General features: G+C 37.3%; 2 protein-coding genes and 1 long non-coding RNA gene across 4 annotated transcripts; 1 reads left to right on the top strand and 2 right to left on the bottom strand.

Moving 5' to 3' along the window:
* Nucleotides 1-8,773: 8,773 nt before the first annotated feature.
* LOC127969451 (pleckstrin homology domain-containing family S member 1-like) lies at nt 8,774-13,440 on the bottom strand. Of its 2 annotated transcripts, XM_052571451.1 has the most exons (12): nt 12,615-13,440; nt 12,415-12,509; nt 12,196-12,311; nt 11,972-12,118; nt 11,790-11,880; nt 11,360-11,527; nt 11,193-11,281; nt 11,022-11,075; nt 10,485-10,559; nt 9,857-9,946; nt 9,660-9,738; nt 8,774-9,569 (listed from the first exon to the last, which is right to left on the bottom strand). In XM_052571451.1, exons 1-12 carry the CDS (start codon nt 12,634-12,636, stop codon nt 9,462-9,464), a joined length of 1,134 nt encoding a protein of 377 aa, XP_052427411.1. In that variant the 5' UTR covers nt 12,637-13,440; the 3' UTR covers nt 8,774-9,461. The 2 variants fall into 2 exon arrangements, with proteins under 2 accessions (XP_052427411.1, XP_052427410.1); XM_052571450.1 differs by lacking the exon at nt 12,615-13,440 and having other exon boundaries at nt 12,415-12,582.
* Nucleotides 9,382-19,996, top strand: LOC127969456 (uncharacterized). Its single transcript, XR_008156271.1, has 4 exons — nt 9,382-9,575; nt 9,675-9,777; nt 18,873-18,974; nt 19,834-19,996. It is a non-coding gene; the product is annotated as an uncharacterized LOC127969456 (long non-coding RNA).
* Nucleotides 18,007-22,162, bottom strand: plekhs1.3 (pleckstrin homology domain containing S1, tandem duplicate 3). The gene is made up of 12 exons (XM_052571453.1): nt 22,057-22,162; nt 21,671-21,718; nt 21,472-21,575; nt 21,298-21,395; nt 21,050-21,202; nt 20,371-20,443; nt 19,993-20,166; nt 19,797-19,882; nt 19,619-19,675; nt 19,092-19,184; nt 18,813-18,945; nt 18,007-18,729 (listed from the first exon to the last, which is right to left on the bottom strand). Exons 2-12 carry the CDS (start codon nt 21,693-21,695, stop codon nt 18,664-18,666), a joined length of 1,062 nt encoding a protein of 353 aa, XP_052427413.1. The 5' UTR covers nt 21,696-21,718; nt 22,057-22,162; the 3' UTR covers nt 18,007-18,663.
* Between the last annotated feature and the right edge of the window lie 26 nt (nt 22,163-22,188).

Here is a 22,188-nt window from a genome sequence, read left to right as displayed (position 1 = left end):
TTAAAATTTCATTTTTTCTTTATTTAAATTTCATTTTTTCTTTATTTAAATTTCATTTTTTTATTTAAATCTACCCTTACTGTGCCAATTTGTAAAATATAAGACTACCTTAAAAGTTTTGCTTAATTTATTAGACCTGTGTGTGTGTGTGTTTTATATCACTAGTGCAGTGCAGTGTCCGTTCTTGGAGCATAAGCCCTGCCCACGTGAGGTGCGCCACTTCCCGCTCGCGCTGTTCTGATTGTAGTTTACTAAAAGTTAATTAATTCTGAATGTGTCGCGTCTTGCGTGTCCATCTATATTGCACCAAATGCAACACTGCACTACCTTGTGAAGCCGATTGGATGAACGGTTCTCGAAATAAAAAAAATGCAAAGGTCTACCTGGGCCTGCTCAAGGGCCTAGGACCACAACTTCAACTTCTTAAAAGGGGTCCCTTATAGGGAATGTGGCTAGGGAACCCCAGCCAGTCACTATTCAGGGGAACGTGCCACCTGAAATGCCACCAGACAGGCCTGACCTGGTGTCACTACATAAGACACTACAGACTGGCCACTTCCTGTCTGTCTGAAGACAGAGCCTCTGGACACTTGCCTTTAGAAAGGCATCCAGCCCGAGGAACTGCGGAGCAGGCAGTGAACCACTCGGCCCGGATCTCAGAGATGGGATATCCTGGAGAGTATGACTCAGCATATTGCTTTACCACCCTTGCCAGCGAGGGGAGTTTCTCTACTCGATCCACTGATCTACCCAGTGTTTGAGTTTCAAAACACTGAGGAGGCCTGTGAGGGCCTAAGAACTGATCTAACTGGGAGGCCTCATGAGAGGCCTATGACCGACTGAACAGACTCAGGAGACCACATACTCATATTGACCCTCAGTGAGGGGAGCATAAGATCTACCTGGTAGGCAACTAGGCTGTAGCAAGATAAAGAGGGTCCAGGAGGGAACCCATAGCAGAGAATAAAAACTTGAGCCGAGCCAGGGTGCAAGCTCACCTTCGGTAGCTGCCTGATAAGGACTGCTAAACTGAAAGTAAGTGGCCACTAGCTAACAAAACCCAGCACCACTGTGAAACTACTCTCAGGGAGACCCGGAGAGGCCTACTACCTGACAACCACAGTATGTGGGAGCTCAACTTCAGGGAGGCCTAGTGAGGCCTACTACCTGATAAACAGTGCAGGAAAGCTTACTTTCAGGGAAGCCTGGAGAGGCCTACTACCTGGAAACCATAGCTGATAGTGAGCCAGACTGGCAGTCCAGTTGACGGCCTTTGGGGCTTTGCCTTCAGGGAGGCCTTATGAGGCCTATTACGTGGCAGTTAAAAAAAAGAAAACGGGAATTCAGCTTCAGGGAGGCCTGTGTGGCCTGCCACCTAGTAACCACAGTATGTGGGATTAAACCCTCTGGGAGGCCTAGTAAAGCCTACTACCTGACCACCACAAAATGTGGGAGCCCACCTTCAGGGAGGCCTGAAGAGGCCTACTAGCTGATAGGGAGTCTATTCTGCTACTTTACCGAACACTGCTGGAACCATACTATTAAAAAACTTTTCCTATAGTTTTGTCCTAGTGTATGTTCCACAATGTTGTGACCCACCTCCGAGGAGGTCTGTTAAGGCCTAATACTCGGCAGTGAGCCTTCTGCCCGAACTACCAGGGCCAACCACCGAAGGTGAGCTGGCCTAGGAGCCCTATTTGGGGGCTATCCGGTCAAGGAGGCCTGCTGGGGCCTACTACCTAACCGTGCAGCCTTCGCGGCAGAAAACTGTTACTACAGCCAAAGGCAGTGTACTCAGCAAAAAACAATACCCTTATAGCAGGGAGTACAACATACGCCATTCTGCCCATTAGGGGCCTACCTACTAAATGCAAGTGGTTCCAAAGGGTGACAGGGATTTGTCCTGCGCCCAGCCTAGGGGAACGGGGGGGCTAAATTGCAAGCCAACCCACTTCAACCCATCGGTCAAGCGATTAGCTCAACGGGCTGAGTGGAGCCAGCTCTAGAGGCCCAAACATCTCTGTTCAGCAGGGTCTGACGAACTGTCACTTCACAGAGCGAAAGATGGCCTAACCCTGCCAGACTGATCAGCTACCAGCTACCTCAGCTACCACCCTGCATTACTCTATCACTCCTAAATGCAGAGAAAGGGGCGAGCCTTGGCCAACAACTCCCATTTAAGGGAGGAGGCTGAACTCTGAATGCGGCAGCTATACTTAGCAACACGCCTCGAATATCCCTAGCATAGCCTAGGCCAGCTACAGAGGCGGCGCGGGTGAGGGCCAACCTACAAGGATAGATCTACCTGAGGGCTCGGAGGAGCCACAGTCTACTTGATTGATAGGCTGTGAAACACTCAACCTACTGAAACCTTACAGAGCTCAGGGGTGCGAGTACTCAGGATACCAATGTCACAAACTGATGGGCAGGACATCTGTCAGTCAGCGTCAGTCTAAACCTAAAGCAAAAAAGCTCTCCCTTTTTTTTTTTTTTTTTTTTTTAGGAAGACCAACTACTCTCCCCCCGGGTGGCTAATAGCCCTGAGGCTAAACAAATGAGCGGTGGTCCACCACGCATATAAAATATTATGACAGGAAGGCCATCACATACTCAGCACAGAAGCCAAATCTTCTTTGAGCTTCTCCCTAATTCGTTCTAGCCACCAACTGGGGGAGGCTTCAGGGCCCTAAGGATACTTTAATTGCTCCTCTAAGAATGACCCCCTAGGTCTATACAGGGAACAAGGTCTGTAGAGAAATACAAATCAGTGTTAGTTATACACACAGAATTTTACAAACCACAAAGTTCACCTGCGGCGTGTGGAGTGAAGACTCGCCAGAGAGTTCTCAATGAATCTGGGGTCCACCACTTTACATGCCTAAAAGAGCGTTGCTGCGCTTGTGCTGAATGACCTCCCTTAAGTCCCTCTTCTTGCGGGAGGCTCGCCTCCTCTGCATCCTACTTCTCCATTGAGGGGGGGCACGAGAGGCGACACTAGACCTCTGGTCCTGTCTATGGTCCTCAGAGCAAGACGGACCAGGTCCTCCGGCCTGCCTGGGCTGGGGCCCGGATCTCAGCGGTATACAGAAGGGATTTTTCTTTCTCCCCGATATCAGCCAAGTTGAGCCACAGATGCCTGTCCGTGGCCACCATCGCCACCATCGATCGGCCGAGCGCGGCAGCAGTCTGTTTAGTGGCCCGGAGAGATAAATCTGTGGTCCGGCGCAACTCAGAGACCGCCTCAGGGGACAGCCCTGCCCCCAGGTTGAGATCCTGCAGCAGGTCAGCTTGGTAGGCTTGGAGCACTGCCATGGTATGAAGGGCAGCACCAGCCTGACCTGCTGCCATGTACGCTCTGCCATTCAAGTGAGCCGTGGTTTTAAGGGGCTTGGATGGCAGGGTCGGAGCTTTTAGTGTCAACACCCGCCCAGGTACGAGATTCGAGTTCGCAAACGTCTCGTCAATGGGTGGCATCGACACATAACCATACTCCCCGATCCCCTCAACATCAGCGAAATTACCCCGCTGATGTCGATGAATATGGGCAGAGTACGGTTTCTTCCATGCCCTCTCGATCTCTGAATGGAGATCAGGAAGGAATGGAAGGCTCTGCTGAGCTGGTGGTCTATGTATAGGGAGAAACCGATCAACCAAACGACCACCAACGATCTCTCCCTGAGTGCGCCGCCATGGCAACTGAAGTTTGTCAGTGGCATGCTCCATAACTTCCACCAACTCTGTGTACATGGGGCAGGATGGCTGACAAGGTTGAGGATCTAAATTCATCCTCCTCAGCCATCTCTTGCCCACCCCAAAGAGCACTCGCTGCAGTATCAGTAGAAGAATCGTTTCCGTCTTCCACCTGCAGCTCACTCTCGTCAGACGATGACGCGCCCGAGAGGTTAACGCCCCTCTCGAGACTGTCAGCGAGCTCCATCTGGGAGCCCCATGAAGCACGTCGCTGCTCTGCCTCGGCACGAGCAGGACCCGATCCGCGAGGACCAGATGCTGAACTCTCTTCCCTCGAGAAGAAAGCCCGACGAGAGCGGAGCGTTCTCATAGGAAAATGCTCACAATTTACACAGGATGCTCCCTCAAGAGCATCCTGTGCGTGCTCTTCACCCAAACAATGCACACACATCTCGTGAGTGTCACCCGGCTACAAATATCTTGGGCATGGGTCAGCACATTTCACAAAATTTGTAGGACTTGCCTTAGATGTGCGTTTCATTTTCACTGTAAGCAGACGTTTAAATCAGACAAAACAGTCCCTGAAGACGAAAAGGATATTGGCGTGGTTTCAAGGCACCCTTTTTATATATCCATGTTGCACGCTCATCATTCAGGCTGATGATTCACAGCTGTCGCCGGTAAGCATGATTGCTGTGAGTTGATTTCAGACACCTGTCACACCTGAGGCGTTCCCCATAGCATCGATGATGTATTGTCGAAGTTCTCTTCGAAAGGGAACCTGGGAGCTATAATGGACAGTGACTTTAAATTTGATAAAACAATTTATTCCATATTTAAATCTTTTTTTTTTCAGTTGTGGTGATTATCAAAAGTCAAGTCTTTTTTGTCTTTTACTGATTTAGAAAGGGTCATACTTGCTTTTATTTCAACATGCCTTGACTGTTGTAATAGCCTCTATGTAAATATTAATCAAGCCTCTCTCAAACATTTACAGATGGTAGAAAATGCTGCTGCTCGTCTGTTAACAGGGACATGCAAGTGCAAAAAAAATAAACCTATATTGGCTTCTCTTCACTGGCTTCCTGTTCGCTTTAGAATTTATTTTTAAGATTTTAGTTTAAGTTTATAACTCATTAAATGGACTTGCAGCATGTAAAATGTCTGATTTAATACAGTTGTCCGCTTACTTTTGGTTGTACCTCGAACAAGAAAAAAGCATGGGTGAAGGGGCATTTTGCTGCTGCAACCCCAAAGCTTTGAAATTACTTGCCTCTAAATGGTAGACAGGCCCAACACTTGCTCTTTTTTAATCCAGTCTTAAAACTTATTTTTATGCTCTGGCATTTAACTCCGTTTGAGAGCTATTTTTATGTATTTAGTGTTATTGTTTATTTTTGTTATGTGTAATTTTTTTTACTTTGATTATGCTTGTACAGCACTTTAGAAACAAAAAAAGGTTGTTTTAAAAAAGTTCTCTATATATATTTGAATTGATTGATTTGATGAAAGTATAAATGTTAAGTTTGGGTGTTTCCTCGATGCAATATACAGCCAACCCTGAATGACTGTATGAATGTAGACATTTTCCTGAAGGAAAATAAATATTCAAAAGACTTGTGTTCTCATACATTATTAAAATGGAAAATCAGTTAATAACTCAAATATTAGTGCAACTTGTATGGGTTATAAGTCGATCAAAAAAAAAAAAGAAATGGGTAGACATGACATTTTTGACAATGAAGTGTAATTATGGGTATAATATAATTAGTAATATATACTGTAAATGAAAATATGGAGGAGGCAAATATGTGAAAGAAATGACTGGTAATAGTGAAAATGTTGAGTAATAATTTCACAGGCTAGTGGACAGTTGGTATTTTAGTTCAAGGGGTGGTTTCCAAAAATATTCTGACATCACTGACAGGAGCAATGCATAAGAATGAGGAAACACCTTTTTGCATTCATCTGAGGATGTGCATTTTTTTTCATTAATCCGGAGTTACATGCACTACCATTCAAAAGTTTATGATTGGTATATGATATTTAATGTTTTTGAAAGAAATCTCTTGTGCTCACTAAGACTGCATTTATTTGGTCAAATTGGAGTAAAACAGTAATGTAGAGTATTGTTACAATTTTAAATATCTGTTTTCTATTTCATTCTTATTATTTTTAAAATGTGATTATTTCTGTGATAGCAAAGCTGAAATTTCTGTTTAAATCTTAAGTGTCTCATGAAAATTCAGACAACATTCTGTTATGCTGATTTGGTGCTTAATATATTTGTGGAAACAATGTTATTTTTCAGGATTCTTTGATAAATAGAAAATTAATCTAATGTTTATTAAAATCAGAAGGTCTTATTGTTTCTTTTTCATCCTTGCTGAATAACATTTTCTTTTTTTAAACAAATCTTACCAATCCTAAACTTTTGTGATAATTTTATAATATACCTGATTATTATTTTATTATTTTAAGTATCTATTGGTCAATTTAGAATGTTAAGTGTCACTGGCCAGAATCTGTTTTCATTTATATGAACTGTTTAAAAACAATCCAAATGCAACTAAATGTAAAATGTATGCTGAAAATGTATTAGCATTAGCAATACATTATTTATCAAGATTTGTGTATTTTACTTACTTGTTTTTACATAATGCAGGAAGCAGGTGATGGTATATTTAGAAGTCATTTTTAGCCCATGATTCCTCCGATCATTGTGAAAGGCACTGAAATGCATTTGAAACTGTTCCATAGTATGGAATGAAAATACTGCTTTGCTAGGAAATCATACTCAGGGGGGTTAACTTTAACATGAAATTATAGATTAGCCCATGATAATATCTTTACTCATGTCATACAGTATTTCTTGTTATCCTAAATGTATCTGCAGGTGTATGAATTTAATCTCACTGCAAAAATATGTTTTTTTTTTGTTTTGTTTTTGTTTTTTGCCTTCCAAGTTTTTTGATGGAATTAGAAGAATCCTGTCTACCCTGCTTTCTCCAGTCATCTACTTTGATAGAAAAATTTTCCGCAGACCATTAGCATGTCAGATACAAATCAAGGCAAGAAATTTCATAGATAAAAAAATTAGTACAACTTAAAATAATAATAATAATAATTTGACATTTGTACTTGCCTGTTAAATGCATCTGATGTCCTGAATAAAAAGATCCATATATAGTACAGAGCAGGGGTCGTAGACTCCGGTTCTGGAGAGCCGCAGTCCTGAAGAGTTCAGCTCCAACCTTAATAAAAACTCACCTGCCTGAAGCTTCCTAGTTACCCTTCAGACCTTGATAAGCTTGTTCAAGTGTGTTTGATTAGGGTTAAACCAAAACTCTGCAGGGATGTGGCTCTCAAGGACCGACGTCCACCATATAGAGATTCATTTATAGTTCATTTTCAATAGATTCTAGACACACCTGAATCATGTTTGCTGTTAGTTTGTATGCTGTTGCTTCTTTGGAATATGCAGAATTTGGAATTCAAGTGTTGTCTTACTGAACGTCAATGACGTGCTTAATAGAAAAACACTAATACTTTGTTAAATGGGTCATATGATGCGATTAATTTTTTTCATTTATCTTTGGAGTGTAACAAGCTCTTGGTGCATAAAGAAGATCTGTAAAGTTGCAAAGACTAAAGTCTCAAATCCAAAGAGATATTCTTTATAAAAGTTAAGAGTCCTACCACTCCTACCTAAAACGGCTCATTCTGACACACCCCCACGTCTACGTCACAATGTGGGAAGATTTGCATAAGAACGCCCAAATGTTCACACAAAGAAAAAAGGCTTAACTAATATTCTTGCTGTTCCACCGCCGCCATGTCATGGAGACGCTGTGTGTTTCGTTGTGAAAGCAAAACTACTTGTGTGTTAAGAACCTTGGTGTATTCTTAGACAGTCGGCTCACTCTCGAGAAACACGTCTCCTCAGTTTTTGCCTCTAGCTTTTTCCAGCTCCGCTTACTCACTAAAATTAAACACTGTCTGCCGGAAGATAGATAGCTCTTGACCTCTTGAGATAGCTATTCATGCGTTTATCACTTCTTGATTGGACTATTGCAACTCTTTGTATTATGGCATTTCAAAGTCCCAAGTAGCTCGTTTACAATTGGTCCAAAACGCAGCAGCCATTTTTTTTTTTTTTAAAGGCCGCAAATATGATTCTGCCACCCCCGTTCTGCAAGCACTTCATTGGCTTCCTGTTAACTCTAGGATAAATTTGAAAATCCTCTTATTTGATTATAAAGGTTTGCTCAATCTCGCTCTGCATTACCTTTCTGAATTGCTGCACCCTTACAACTTTTCCAGAGATTTAAGATCTAGTAATCGTAAACTACTATTGGTTCCCTCTACAAGGCTGCAACGTAGAGGCGATAGAGCTTTCTCTGTGATGGTGCCCTAGATTGTGGAACAGCTTTCCAGCACCCCTTAGAGCTGCTCCATCTTTATTTGTGTGTACATAAAGCTTGCCGCAAAGCACCAGCAAAAGTGATTAATATATCTGAAAAAATAGCAAGGAGATATTTAAATTATCTTTTCATAAACTTGTGTTTTCTGAGTACAGAAGTTTCTGATCAACATCTTATTGTTCATATTGCATTTCAGTGCCTTAAGATGCACATGTGAAAAATCAGTTGCGTTTGTTAAAGAATACAGATAAACTGGTTTCCTTCAGAGCCAATGTGTGGTTGTTTGGAGGAAACTACAGGTATAAAAAAAAAACCCTACAGAGACAGACAACCACAACCACATCTTACAGAGAAAAACAACATCTGTGTTCATCCATTCATCATGAGTTTGTGAAATGAATATAATTGTACACAGTCTGTTTAAACAATAGAGGGAGTTATGAGGTATAACCAATGAATATGAATGGTAAGTTGTATAGATAGTTTAATGTGTTAAAAACATTTTTGAATAACGTTTGTTGCCCTTTTTAAGAAATAAACTACTAATATAATTTTTATGCACCGATTTATTATCGCATGTACACAGCAAAATAAAAAAAGAAACAGAAACTGTTAAATGGTAAGTTTAATAACACTTCACAGTGTAACAATGTGCAAGATGCATGCTTTCTAAAACATAATTAATCTATATATAAAATAAGCTTACTACTGTTTTTCACTGTGGGTTATCTCTCATCCTACATTTTAAGTAATACTTGACGCTTGTTCTTCAAACAAACAAATATATACAGTACCCACTACCACCCTAGTGTAAAGGAAATATACTAAAATGTATTAGAAATACATTTATTTCATGCTAAGTATACTACAAATATTTCATAAAAATACGCTGCAGTTTTTGGTAGGGTAAACTGGTATACTCAAAGTCTGCGAAATTGGAAGAACTAATTTTGTGCTTAATGCACTTTAATTGTGCAGATATACTGAAGTATATTTGATTGTGCTAAAGTGGTACACCTTAAATATCTTGCATTTAAAGTCTGATATTATTTGTCAATAGTGGCATTAAAACACATTTTTAGGCTTAATATTAAGAAATGTGCATTGTGCACAAGTAGTACTCCAAATAAAGTTTCATCATAATTATTTTTTAAATCAGTAAGTCTCAAATACTATGTCAGTAAATATGCTATACTTAGTATGAAATAAATGTATTTTAAATAGTACTTTTTTCTTTTCTTTTTACTAGGGCACATATTTAATTTTATGTACATAAGACATAAAAGAATGAGCTTTAATGTCCCATAGACCCTGTGACCCTTAAATTAGACATGTACAACATTTCCATTATTTCGATGGTGAAAAGAGATTTTGCATTAGCCTTTGTTTTGTGTCCTCAGTGTGTTGGGCAGGTTTCAGAGTGAGGTCTGGAAGCCGTTGAATTAAGAGTTTTGCCTGCAGGTAATTTCAGTAACTTTATTTATAGGTCTCTGATTACAGTTATAGAAATAAAGCCAATTTCTTTACTGTGAATTATCATCTTACCTCCTTTTTGGTTAGTGTTTTTATACAGTTCTGAATCGCTTGTACTGTGTCTGGGGGCAGGCTCTGATTCCCCTTTAAACTGTAGAAGAGGATAATAAGAGATGAAATATAATACATGGTAAGTATTTCATTTCTACTTTTATTACCATTGATTCTAGAACAGCCTATGTCATTAATTATCTATTGTAGAGTTGTACCATGGTTTGCCGCCTTGTGCCAAGAACAGATTGTTTGTCACACCATTTTGACTACCGATGACCTCCTTCTCAACATTTGTTTCCGATTCACTACAAAGAAGAAACAGGCAAATACCACATTTATCATAACCACAGTGCTAAATATATATCTGAGGATTTTAATTAGGAAAATCATGGCTTTTTTCTCTAAAGCAGAAGCACCCTGCTAATGCTATTTGCAGTACTGAAGTTAAAGATGTAACCACATATTTAAAATTAGCGCAGACCACTAATAATAATTATATCATTAAAGTGTCAGACACTATACTGGTAACCCAACGCTATCTCACGACCAATTCGTATGTATTTTACGAGGTGGCTTATTCGTATGAATTTGTACGACCTCACTCGTATGATTTTATACGGACCCCAGTGACGGTTAGGTTTAGGGGCGGGGTTAGGTGTAGGTCATTTGTACAAAATCGTATGAATTGGCAACAATCGTATGAATTTGTACGAGTGTGGTCGTACGAATTCGTACGAATAAGCCACCTTGTGAAAAATTTACGAATTGCCATGCCAATCGGGTTGGGTAACCAGCTAATCTGAATATGGTGGTTACAGCCCTGTTTGAAATGATAAAAATCACCTGTTGTTTGACTCGGTTGAGCCACAGTTTTCAGTGTAGACAACGAAAGACTGATTAGAATGCCTGAGAACTTCACTGAGAAAAAAAAAAAATCTGATTGAGCAAGGGTCAAACCACCACAGAACATATCCTTGTTTAGAGTTTAAACATTGTGATGACTGAATCTCTCAGGTATGATAAAACCTTGCCAAGTGTTCGCTTTCGTTTGATAAATCATCCAAAAAAAGACCTGTTGAGCAAGACTAGAAAGGTTGCAACTCTTTAAACAGCAAGATAGACTGCTAATTGATACTAAGAAACAGTGTTGATTTGTGGACTTTAAATATATATATATATATATATATATATATATATATATATATATATATATATATATTTGTTGCATCTGGGACATGGAGGAAAATTATCTGTTTTGAAAAAAATTAAATGTGGCAAACAATATCATGCTGATGATAACTCATATATTTATCGTATCTTGCATATCTTACACAATAGTGTGATCTCATGATAAATACTGTAACTGTGAATCAGAATTACCTTTTCTCTTTGCATGCTTTGTCATCCTCCTGTTGGTCATCTTTCATCCTTTGCCTAATCAGAAAAGACCACAGAACACTTAAATTAAACTGTGTCTCTCAGAGTTGTATTTTATCAATAGAGTGCATTCCACAAGGCCAGTAAAGGGCAAAAGTGCTCTCAAACACTTACACTGATCCCATGGTCATGTATTCACTGTTATCCTCTGGATGTTCATCCTGCTTCCCTTCCTTCTCATCTTTTTCCTTAATAACTGGAATCTGATAGAGGTTTGGGTTTTATTTGTGTATTTTCATCATATGGATATGTGAAAGAAACTGTGTTTGAATGTGTAAAACCTTGCGTGTTACTGGTATTGGAGGTTCGCTCAGCTTGCGGGGATAGTCATAATGATCGTTTTGTGGCAGAGAAGTTAATTCAAATGCTGACCGTCTGTTATCAGCCTGATCTTCACCGTTTGGTTCTGAAAGGTCTGCAGGTAGAGTAATTGATCTAGATCTCTTGTCCTGTGGAAAAAGGTAAAGCATGTGAGCATTCACAACCTCTCAAAAGTTTTGGTACACTTGACTGAATGTTTGGTTTGTTATGATGCTAAAACCTTCTGATCAAGAATAATACATTTTTGGTTACTGCATAATCGCCGTATTTCCAAATGTTCTCAAATGTAGAAAATGATAGTAAGTATCAGTAGGTGTGCTCAAACATGAATGAGAGTTTATTTAAGCATCTATGTAAAGACACAGAGGAAGAAAGAGAGGGTTTGTTTACCTGACTATCATCTGTGTGTTGTAGTTTATTTTGTGATTTCTGGGTCTTCATCGCCTTGAATAATGCATTGAGCCAACCATCCACATCAGCACTGAAAACACAATGAAAACATTTAACACTTCTTTCGTGGAACTAGGTTGTGATGGCAATGGGAGATAATGGTTAAAATAATGGGGACAAACCGGTCTTTTCCAATGAGGAAATATTCTCTAGATTGTTTCTCGTCTTCCACTTTCAAGAACAGCACAGAGGATGGAGAGCCCTTTGCTTGTTTCTTGACCCAGTCCCACTTCTGATGTGTCTCAGGGCTAATGAACAGCAAGCTGATCCTTTGAAACAGGAAGACATTCTCATTTTAGCATGGAAATACTTCATGTATTTATTTATGTGACAGTCTTTTCCTTACTTAGAAATGTCTATCACTCCCAAGGGTTTGTCTCTCTTTTCGTCTGCATGATATGTCAGCTGGAAGGTGTTTTCACCGATCTTGGAGAGCACAAAGAAACGATTCTTCCATGATTTCTGTAAAAGATATATAAAACTGCTAAGTTTCATAAACCGAGGAACTGTCTTTGCAGACCGCAGATGCTTAAGTTTCAAGGTTGAATTGCGATATGAGACGTACAGTGTTTTTAGTCAGGGTCAGAGGTGGGGACTTGACCAGGTATCCAGTGTACAGTTCCTCCACTGCTGGTTCACTGTAAAATGTTGTAGCCGTTGCTGGAGAAACATAGTTAAAACTGATCAGCATTAAATGCTGCACATTTCCAATTAGTGTTTAAGTTCCTAGATTATCCCATTTTTCCTAAGATGTTTTAGACTTACAAGATTTCTTGTTGTTGGACATCCTGATGTTGTTTGCTTTAAGTTCTAAAATAGATGTAACATGTTTACATTTTTTTTCTTTTTACTGTAAGCCACTGATATATATCAGCTATATCAGATAAACAGAAGTAAACAACAGCGATGTATGCTTTTGTAAATTAATATTCAGTGCTGTGTCAATGTCAGCAGCACAAGATTAATTACAGTGTAATGGTAATGAACCCTCCGCCATATTTCAGAAAAGACATAATGTTTAAACTTTCTTTTATTTCTCTCAGATGAATAGTATTAACATTATTTCTCTATGTGTTACAAGCATCACAAAGCGTAATCATGCAATCAGTAGCCATAATCTATAGTATTATTAGTTTACCTTGTGTCACAGTAAAATCTCAGTCCTCTGAAGAGTCCTCACAACATGTATGATATGATTTAAGTATAGGAGGAAACTAAAGATCCGTTGTCTCTTACGGAGTGTTATGCTGGAGTTGTTTCTGATTTTATGTGAGATCATGTTTAAGTTCCTCCCCTATGACTTTGTCATTCCTTTGGAGAACTTACCAGACAAACAAGTTCATGCCATTAAGTTATTGTGGAAAACATCCTACTACAAAAATAAATTACTGTTAGCTGTGACTGAATTAGTACACATATACACTCATAGACTAAACACCATTTCAGTTTTTTTTTGGATTCTAGATTTGTATGCTTTTTATTTGTGTTTTTTATGCTTTTGTTGCATATTTATTTTCCGTGCACATGCACTTTTGATTCCCCAGGCTTTGGTTCTCTTGATGATTTCAGTTTATTTATATACACTTGTATGAAATGCATGAGACACATTTTTAAGTCAGAAATGTCCAAGCTTTATTTTGGTATCCAACAGTTTGTGTGGACGACTATTTAAGGTGCCAAAAAAAAAAAAACAGCAGTGAACCATATGATTTAATGTTCTTTATGTTTCAGAGATTATTTGAAAATAGATTCTAGACATTTGTCAACGTAATATCTAATCATATAAAAAATATTTTGATTTTTATAACATAAAATAATTGTTTTTTTTTTTTTTTTTTTTCAAAAGTTTAATAATACTTCTCATAACAGAGGGCAAATACAAGCTTTTTTCACTGCATAATCAATGTAGATATTTATGTAGACTACATGTTATTCAATAATTATCAATCTAAAGAGTGACTGAAACATTTGAATCATCAATGCACAAAGACTAGAAACAATACTTAATTGGTTAAATTCTTTGCAAGACAAAATACACAATGACAGACAACTTGTATGTACACAGTATATAAAGTACCTCATACTGTTGGCATTGTAAAAAAAAAAAAAAAAAAAGTGCATCTTTAAAAATCATCAAACATCTTCAATGTGAATTAACCTTCATACTTATAAAGTAATACAGTCGAAAGAGGACAAGTTACTTTAGAGAACCTGACTGCTCTTCTGTTCTTCAATTACTGTTCAGTTTTCCACCTGTATGATCAGACTTTAATGAATGAGCTTTAAAATTCCACAGCCACATTTCTAATATCTCAATGGTGATGAATTCACAAGATATTAGTTTCTTGTTTCCTCATTAGCCGCATTTCCACTGTCGGGCCCGTGCGAGCCAGGGCTTAAGGCGGGCTGGGTGGGGCTGATAGCCCCGGGCCAGTAGCACTGAGGCTAGAATAGCGCAGGGTTTCCACAGTGGAGCCTGAAGCTACGCTGCGCGTCACTAAAACACGCCGTTTACACACCTCTCAGAACAACGTCACACAACCATCATTTCACCAACAAAGAGAAGTTAGCAGAAAACTAAGAAATAAGTCACTGAGACTAGCGCCATCACAAAACGAACATGATAAAAGTGGCCGTGTGTTTGTATGCTTTGTTAAATATTCATATTCAAAAGCATCTATGTTTTACTATAGAATAATTGATACATTGATCATAATGAATTAATGTATCAGGACTCAAAAATTCAATCACAGAAATGTATTTGTATTTTGTTTATTTTAAATGCTTCCACATCGGATCAAATTATTTCAAACACACGCTGCTTACTGAAAGTGAGTTTTGAGCTCAACTTATTAAAAAAAGTTTTTAATGCTGGCATTATAGCTGCTTTTTGTTATGATCCGCAGCGCTGACTCCATTTTTATAAAAGCACCCGGACAAAAATCATTATTTTATTTTGATGACACATTCTATGCGGAGCTAAACTCTTGAGACTTATGACAGATAAAATATGTTACTAAATAAAATCAAGTTATTTCAAACACTCGCTGCTGACTAAGAATGAGTTTTGATCTCAAATTATTTAAATAAGTCTTTAATACTACTGGTGTTATTGCTGTTTTCTTCCTGTAATGATCCACAGCACTGACACTCTCCAGACGGGGAGAAACTTCATAACTCCTCCTCTAGCCCCAGCTGGCCCGCTTGGCCCAAGGTTTTCGTCGGGCCAAAAAAACCCTGGCCGTTGGCCCCAAGGAAGCCCCGATGAGGCACGATCAAGCCCCGGAAGTGACAGTGGAAATGCAACTGGCTCTGGCACGCACTAGCACGCCTGGTTTAAGCTCGACAGTGGAAACATGGCTATTATGATAGACAGGGTTCAGAGTGCAGAGGCTGGGATCCTATGAGCCACCGAATAGTGAGTTTTACCTCCAGGTAATTCCGTTAGCATTATTTATAGCTGTCTGAATGTAGTGAGAAAAAACCAAAACATTCTTTAACTGTGAATCATCATCTTACCTCGTCCTTGCTTAGTCTTCATACGTATGTCTGTATCTATTCTACTGTGTCTATAAGAAGGTCATTGAAGGCCAGTATCTGGTCGCTTTCAAAATGAAACACACAGCATCACACACGGAGGGTTTGAGTGCGCACTGTTGGCAGGCTTGAGCAAATCTTCCCACATTGTGATGTAGACACGTGGGACGTGTTTAAATGAGGCATTTTAGGAGGCCGTGGACAAGTCTTAACTTTTATAAAGAATATCTATAATATCTATAATATTTATAAGGACATTTTAAAATCACATCATATCACCCCTTTAAGTTACTACTTAAAGTAAGCAGTACGTTTTTTTTTTTTTTTTTTTTTTTTTTACGTTTTTTTATTTATTTTATTGTTATACACTGTCTTTTCATTTTATTATGCTTTGGAAATATACTAAATGAATAATGCTGACGTTTTTTTATTTATTTTATTGTTATACACTGTCTTTTCATTTTATTATGCTTTGGAAATATACTAAATGAATAATGCTGATAAAGCTTTGGTGATTCTCATGGCTCAATTTTTTTTTGTGTATATTTCCTATATACTACTAACTACTATATGCTACACTACTAACATATACATGGTTTCAGAACTAATAGAGACTACATTTTGATTTCATGGAGCCTTAAAATATTATTTATTTAATTATTTTTAGTTATTCATTTATTTTGCCTGTCATGTTAGCTTTAGTGGAACTGTACAGTGATGGCAATGAGAAATATGATCTAAATGATGGAACGAAACCAGTTTTCTTTGACAGACTGCAGATATTTAGATTTTAGAATGAAATACAATATGAGACGTGCAGTGTTTTTAGTCAGGGCTGTTAGAGGGGTAGGAGTTGATCAGGTATCCAGTGTACAATTCCTCCACCATCACTGGTTCATAATTAAACATAATTAAACAACATTAAACACATTGATGACACACAGTTTAATCTGAGTTTTACGGTTGACTTTGTTGTTGAACATCCTGAAGCTGTTGCTTTAATTCTAAAACAGATGTGAAATGTTTAAGCCTCTGATAAACCGATGTAAACAACAGTGATTTTGTAAAAGATAAAAAAAAGCAATGTCAACAGAAGAACAATTAAAATGCAATGGAAATTAACCCTCCTTAATATAATAATATGCTATATAATAAAATTGCATGATGTTTTTGTGAAAGTTTTAAATTCACTTGAATAGTTTCAGCAATATTTCTTTGCATATTTCAAGCATCACAAGCAGAATCATTTCAGAAGCCATATTCTGTAAAAGTATTCCCATACCTTGCGTCACCGTCAAAAGTCATTTGGTTCTCATAACATGTATGTTATGACGACAGTTTAGGAGGAAGCTAGAGGCCTTTTGTCTCTTCCCAAGCATTCATTATGCTGGAAAAAGGAGGAGTTTCTGGTTATATGTAAGCTCAGGTTTAGACTCCCTCCCCTTTGACCGTGTCTGTTATTTGTTTCTGGAAACTACCAGACAAACATGTTCATGGTATTGTGGTAAACCAGATACTACAAAGAGAAATTTTGCTTCTGAAGCATATGAAGTAAGCTGCGACTGAAATATGTACATACTCAATAAGTAAATATTCAAATGATACTGTAATTGTCTTTCTTTCCTTTTCCTGGCTTTTTTGCAAGTGTAACATACTCTTGGCAGATTGAGTTGGGGTTCGGAGTGATTAGGAGGTTTTATTATTCACTGCATTTGGTTTTGTGTCTCCAAGGGTTAAATGTGTAGTCTAAATAATTATTTAATTTAAAACAAATAAAATTTGTTTTAAAACACCATTCCTTTTAGATATATATTTAGTACATATTTTCATATGCTACAAACTTTTCTGTGAAAACATTGTCTTGTGGTCATCTGCTTTAATCAGTTTATTGTTCAAATGATGTGAATCAGTAAATTAATGCAACTTTTGCAGTTTATCTCATCATTTACAACTGAGGTGTCCAATGCAGTGCTTTATTCATTTTTGCTTTGCTTTAATGCAAGTCATTCAAATACATTTCAATGGCTCATGGACCACAGAAGATGGCAGCTCATGTGTAACATGTTTTGAATGACCCAAATTAGTTTTGGCCCAATATGATGACATCTTTTGAGAATCGGAATAAGTGGCGTGAACTGTTCACAGAGAAAAGGGTAATTAAATCCCTTTACAATAACAAACAATGTTTCTTACATTAGCAAACCTGATTTTCTTTCTTCCTCCGGCAGATGGCCATGTGCCAACATACCTGCTTATTGTGTATTTATGATTGAGGGAGTTTCACCAATGTTTCTGTTTGACCCAAATGTATGTGTGACAGCTGTTTATTAAGATGTTTTAGCTTGAAACTAATTTATAACATGCATACTTGCATACGAAATGCATTAGACAAATCCGCTCAGAAATTTAAATCAGAAATGTCAAAGCATTACCTGGGGATTCAACGGTGATGAATCTTTCAGAGACTAGTCAGATCTAAACTTTTTGACTATTTAAAAAAATGTATGATAAATTTTTTTTATTACAGAATTAATTATTTAAATGTATGCACATTTATAAAATATTCATAAACCAATTGCAAAAAATGTTTCAAAAGTTTTATTATACTTCACATTGGAACAGTGTGCAAATGCATGCTTTTCTACAGTGTAATACATGTATATACATTATGTAGGCTAGATGTTATCCAGCAATCATCAATCCAAAGAGTGACCGAGACATTTGAATCAATGCATAGAGACTAGAAACAATACTTCACTGGATAAATGCTTTGCGAAAACAAAATACACAATGACAGAATCCTTGTATATACACGGTATATAAAGTACCTCATACTATTAAGATTGTTAAAAAAAGTGCATCTTTAAAGAGGTTAAAATACATGAACAGTTTAGCACTGTGCATTTTTCAACGTGAATTAACCTTCATACTTCTTATAAAGTAATACTTGACTCGTGTTTCACATTAACAGATGTGAACTAATAAACCCACTACCACTCATAGTTTCATGTACATATACCATCTAAATCTAATTTCTTTTTATTCAGTGACATTTTAAGGTCAATAAATTTAACATTCACATTGTTTTACACATTAACTTGATTAATGTACAGTCAAAAGAGGACAAGTTACTTCAGATAACCTGACTGCTCTTCTGTTCTTCATTTCCACCTTGTTTTCCGCCTGTATGATTAGACTTGAATGAATTAGTTTTAATGTCTTACAGACATATTTTAATATCTTGATGAATTCACAAGAGATTAGTTTCTGGTCCTCCTTATGATAGACATGGTTCAGAGTGCAGAGGCTGGGATCCTATGAGCCGCCGAATAGTGAGTTTTACCTGAAGGTAAATCCAGTAGAATTATTTATAGCTGTAGTGAGAAAAAAAACAAAACATTGTTTTACTGTGAATCATCGTCTTACCTCATCCTTGCTTAGTCTTCTTACGTATGTCTGTATCTCTTCTACTGTGTCTATAAGCAGGTCATTGAAGGCCAAGATCTGGTCCCCCTTATGGAAGAGACACGAGTCCTGAATCTTCCGACAGTCAGAGACACTGGAGAGGAACAGGACGAATGCACAACAGTGAGAAACATAATATAATCTAAGTTGTTAATTTGCTCTCATGTTAATGTTTTTTGTCAGGAAAGGGTACAGGATATTCAAACAGTAACTGTAATTAATTATCAATGAGAGTTGTACCATGGTTTGCCTTCTTCCTGAGTCAGGATCAGACTGTTTTTCAGATCATTTTGACTAATGCAGATCTCCTTCTCAACATGTGCGTGCGCTTCACTGCAAAATAAAAATATGCATTGATAAATTTCAGATGCCTCATTTTTTTTTCTTAAATCTTCTAGAAAATTCTATGGAAATGATGAGGAACAGTAGAGGTGAATTGTTCTATTCAGAGAAGATTTGCAAGAGCTTAAAACATTGCCACAAGTTAGCTTTAATCTTAACATTCATCCGTGACCAGACCTGTTCAGCAAGAATGGAATTTTCAAAACAACAGAACACACTATTCAGCATCTCTAAGATAGGAGTTGTTTTTTAGTCTTTAAATAAACATAGAATCAAATCTATGTGTAGCATCTGAGGGCAATGAACTTAGTGTACAAATTACAGTGTGTCAAAAGGCAACAAACGCTGCTGAGTTTATCAGATCTCACTCTACTGACACAATAGTGCATAAGGTACATAACAGTGAATCAAGAATTCAAAATTACTTTTTCTGCCTGCATGTAGTGTCCATATCCTGTTTGTCAACTTTCAAAGCTCTTTGCCTAATAAGAAAAGACCACAAAAAAATTAGTTCCTTAAAATGTCTCTTAAAATGTTTTATTTTATTAACCGAATGTATTTTACATTTAAGTCGGCCAGTTAAAAGTGCTCTCAGACACTTACAATGATTCCATGCTCATGTATTCACTGTCTTCTGCAGATTCATCCTGCTTCTCGACCTCATCATCTTCATCCTCAGTAACTGGAATCTGCCAGATAGAGGTTTGAGTTTTATTTTAATTAATATTTTCAATAGGAAGTTTAAGAGTATTTATGTCCACACTGTATATTGAAGAAACTGTGTATAAATGTGTAAAACCTTGAGTGCTACTGGTATTGGAGGTTCGCTGAGCTTGCGAGGATAGTCATAATGGCTGGACGGTGACGGGTAAGTTAGCATTAGGTCAGGTGCTGAATGTCTGTCATCAGGCTCATCCTCAGCCTCTGCTTCTGAACTCTTTAGAGGTTCAGATGCTGATCTAAATCTGTTGTCCTGTGGGAAAAGAATAAGCATGTGAGCATGCTTAGATGGCAATGCTTGTAATAAGTGGTATATATAATAATAATTGTCAACTGCATAATTGCAATGTTTTCTTTTGTTATTCATTGTTCAGGAAATTGTAATATTCAAATCAGTAGGTGTGTCCACCTTTGAGAGGTAGTTTGCATGTGAAGAGAGAAATATTTTAATGTTTACCTGAAGGGATTTTCTTGATTTCTGGGTCTTCATTACCTTGACTAAGGCGTTGAGCCAACCATCCACATCAGCACTGATAACACAAGACAACATTTAACACTAATGAAAAACTGCATCACTTGTTTAGGGTTAGGGTTAGGTCAAATGAAAATGAAAATCTTAAACTAGAAGATTTTTTTAGAATTACGGTTCCATGATTTATAACTAACTTTAAAAGCAGAATTTAAAGACTCAACAACTGAAAACTGGTTAAAAATGAAATCAATATTCTAATTTAATTTAATTTTGTATTTCATTGTATTTAACTTACAACTCAGTGAATATTTTAAATGAATCTCTAAATAAATGTGATGAGATAAACTCCAAAAGTTAATTTGAACACATGTATCTCTTTCCGTATTGTCTGTTTTGATATTTAAACTTTATATATGCTTTGGAAATATACTAAATGCTTAGTATAGCTAAATTTAAATGTGTACAGTATATTTACTACGACAGTATATGTTACACTACTAACATATTCATGGCTTCAGAACTACGGTAATAGACATGGACTAAAAGCCACAATTGTTTTTTTTTTTTCATAGAGGCTTTTTTTGTGCCTGCATTTTACTGACTTTAATGGAGCTATATTGTAATGGAAATGAAAAAAAAATGATATAAAATAATGGTGGCAAACCTGTTTTTTCCAATGAGGAAGTAGTCCCTTGTATGTTTTGGTGTGTCATCTTCCACCCTCAAGAACAGCACAGAGGATGGAGAACATTTGAAGTTTTTCTGGATCCATTCCCACTTCTGATGTGCCTCGGGGCCAACAAACAACAGGCTGATCCTTTAAAACAGAAGGATGTTCTCATTATAGTGTATACTTTTATAGGCATTTATATACAAAATAAATGTATTTATGACTTTTAGACTTTTCCTTACTTTGAAAGTTCTATCTCTTTTCTTTCATTTGCATAATATGATAGCTTGTAGTCTTCCCCCGTCTTGGAGAGCACAAACAAACGACGCTTCCATGATTTCTGTGACAGATATAAAACTGTTACATTTCACAAACTGAGGATTTTGATTTCAGGTTTAATGCAAAATGATACGTACAATGTTTTTAGTCATCAGGCTTTGTTGAGCGGGGGACTTGAGCAGGTATCCAGTGTGCAATTCCTCCACCATCGCTGGTTCATTGTAAAATTTTGCAGTTGCTGCTGCAGAAACATAATTAAAACAACATTAAACTTTCATGAGTTTTGAAATTGTATTCCTTGATTATTCTATTTTCTCAAGAGTTTGCCAGACTTACTTGATTTCTTTTTGTTGTTGGACATCCTGATGTCGTTGCTTTTTTATTCTAAAATAGATGTGAAATAGGTTGTTTTTCTATAAGCCACTGATATATTTGATAAACAGATGTAAACAACAGTGATTTATATATATATATATATATATATATATATATATATATATATATAAAAAGCAATGTCTGAATAAGACCTGTTAAAATGCAAAGAAAATTATCCCTCCACCATATTTTAAATATATAATAAGTAATATAATAACATTGCATGATGTCTTTTTAAATGCAGATTCCTATTTTCAGAATATCAGTATGATTTCTTTCCATGCTGAAAGCATCACAAAGCAGAATCATCATATTAGTAGCAATATTCTGTAATATTATTGCCTTACCTTTTGTCAACATAAAACTGGTGTCCTCTGATAAGTTATTCAGTTCTCACGATGTGTATGTTATGATGGCAGTTTAGGAGGAAGCTAGAGGTCTTTTGTCTCTTCCAGAGTGTTGTGCTGGTAACAGGAGGA

The sequence above is a fragment of the Carassius gibelio genome, chromosome B12 (assembly GCF_023724105.1).
Source record: "Carassius gibelio isolate Cgi1373 ecotype wild population from Czech Republic chromosome B12, carGib1.2-hapl.c, whole genome shotgun sequence".
Taxonomy (NCBI): Eukaryota; Metazoa; Chordata; class Actinopteri; order Cypriniformes; family Cyprinidae; genus Carassius; species Carassius gibelio.
This window is presented reverse-complemented; position numbering and strand designations above follow the sequence as displayed.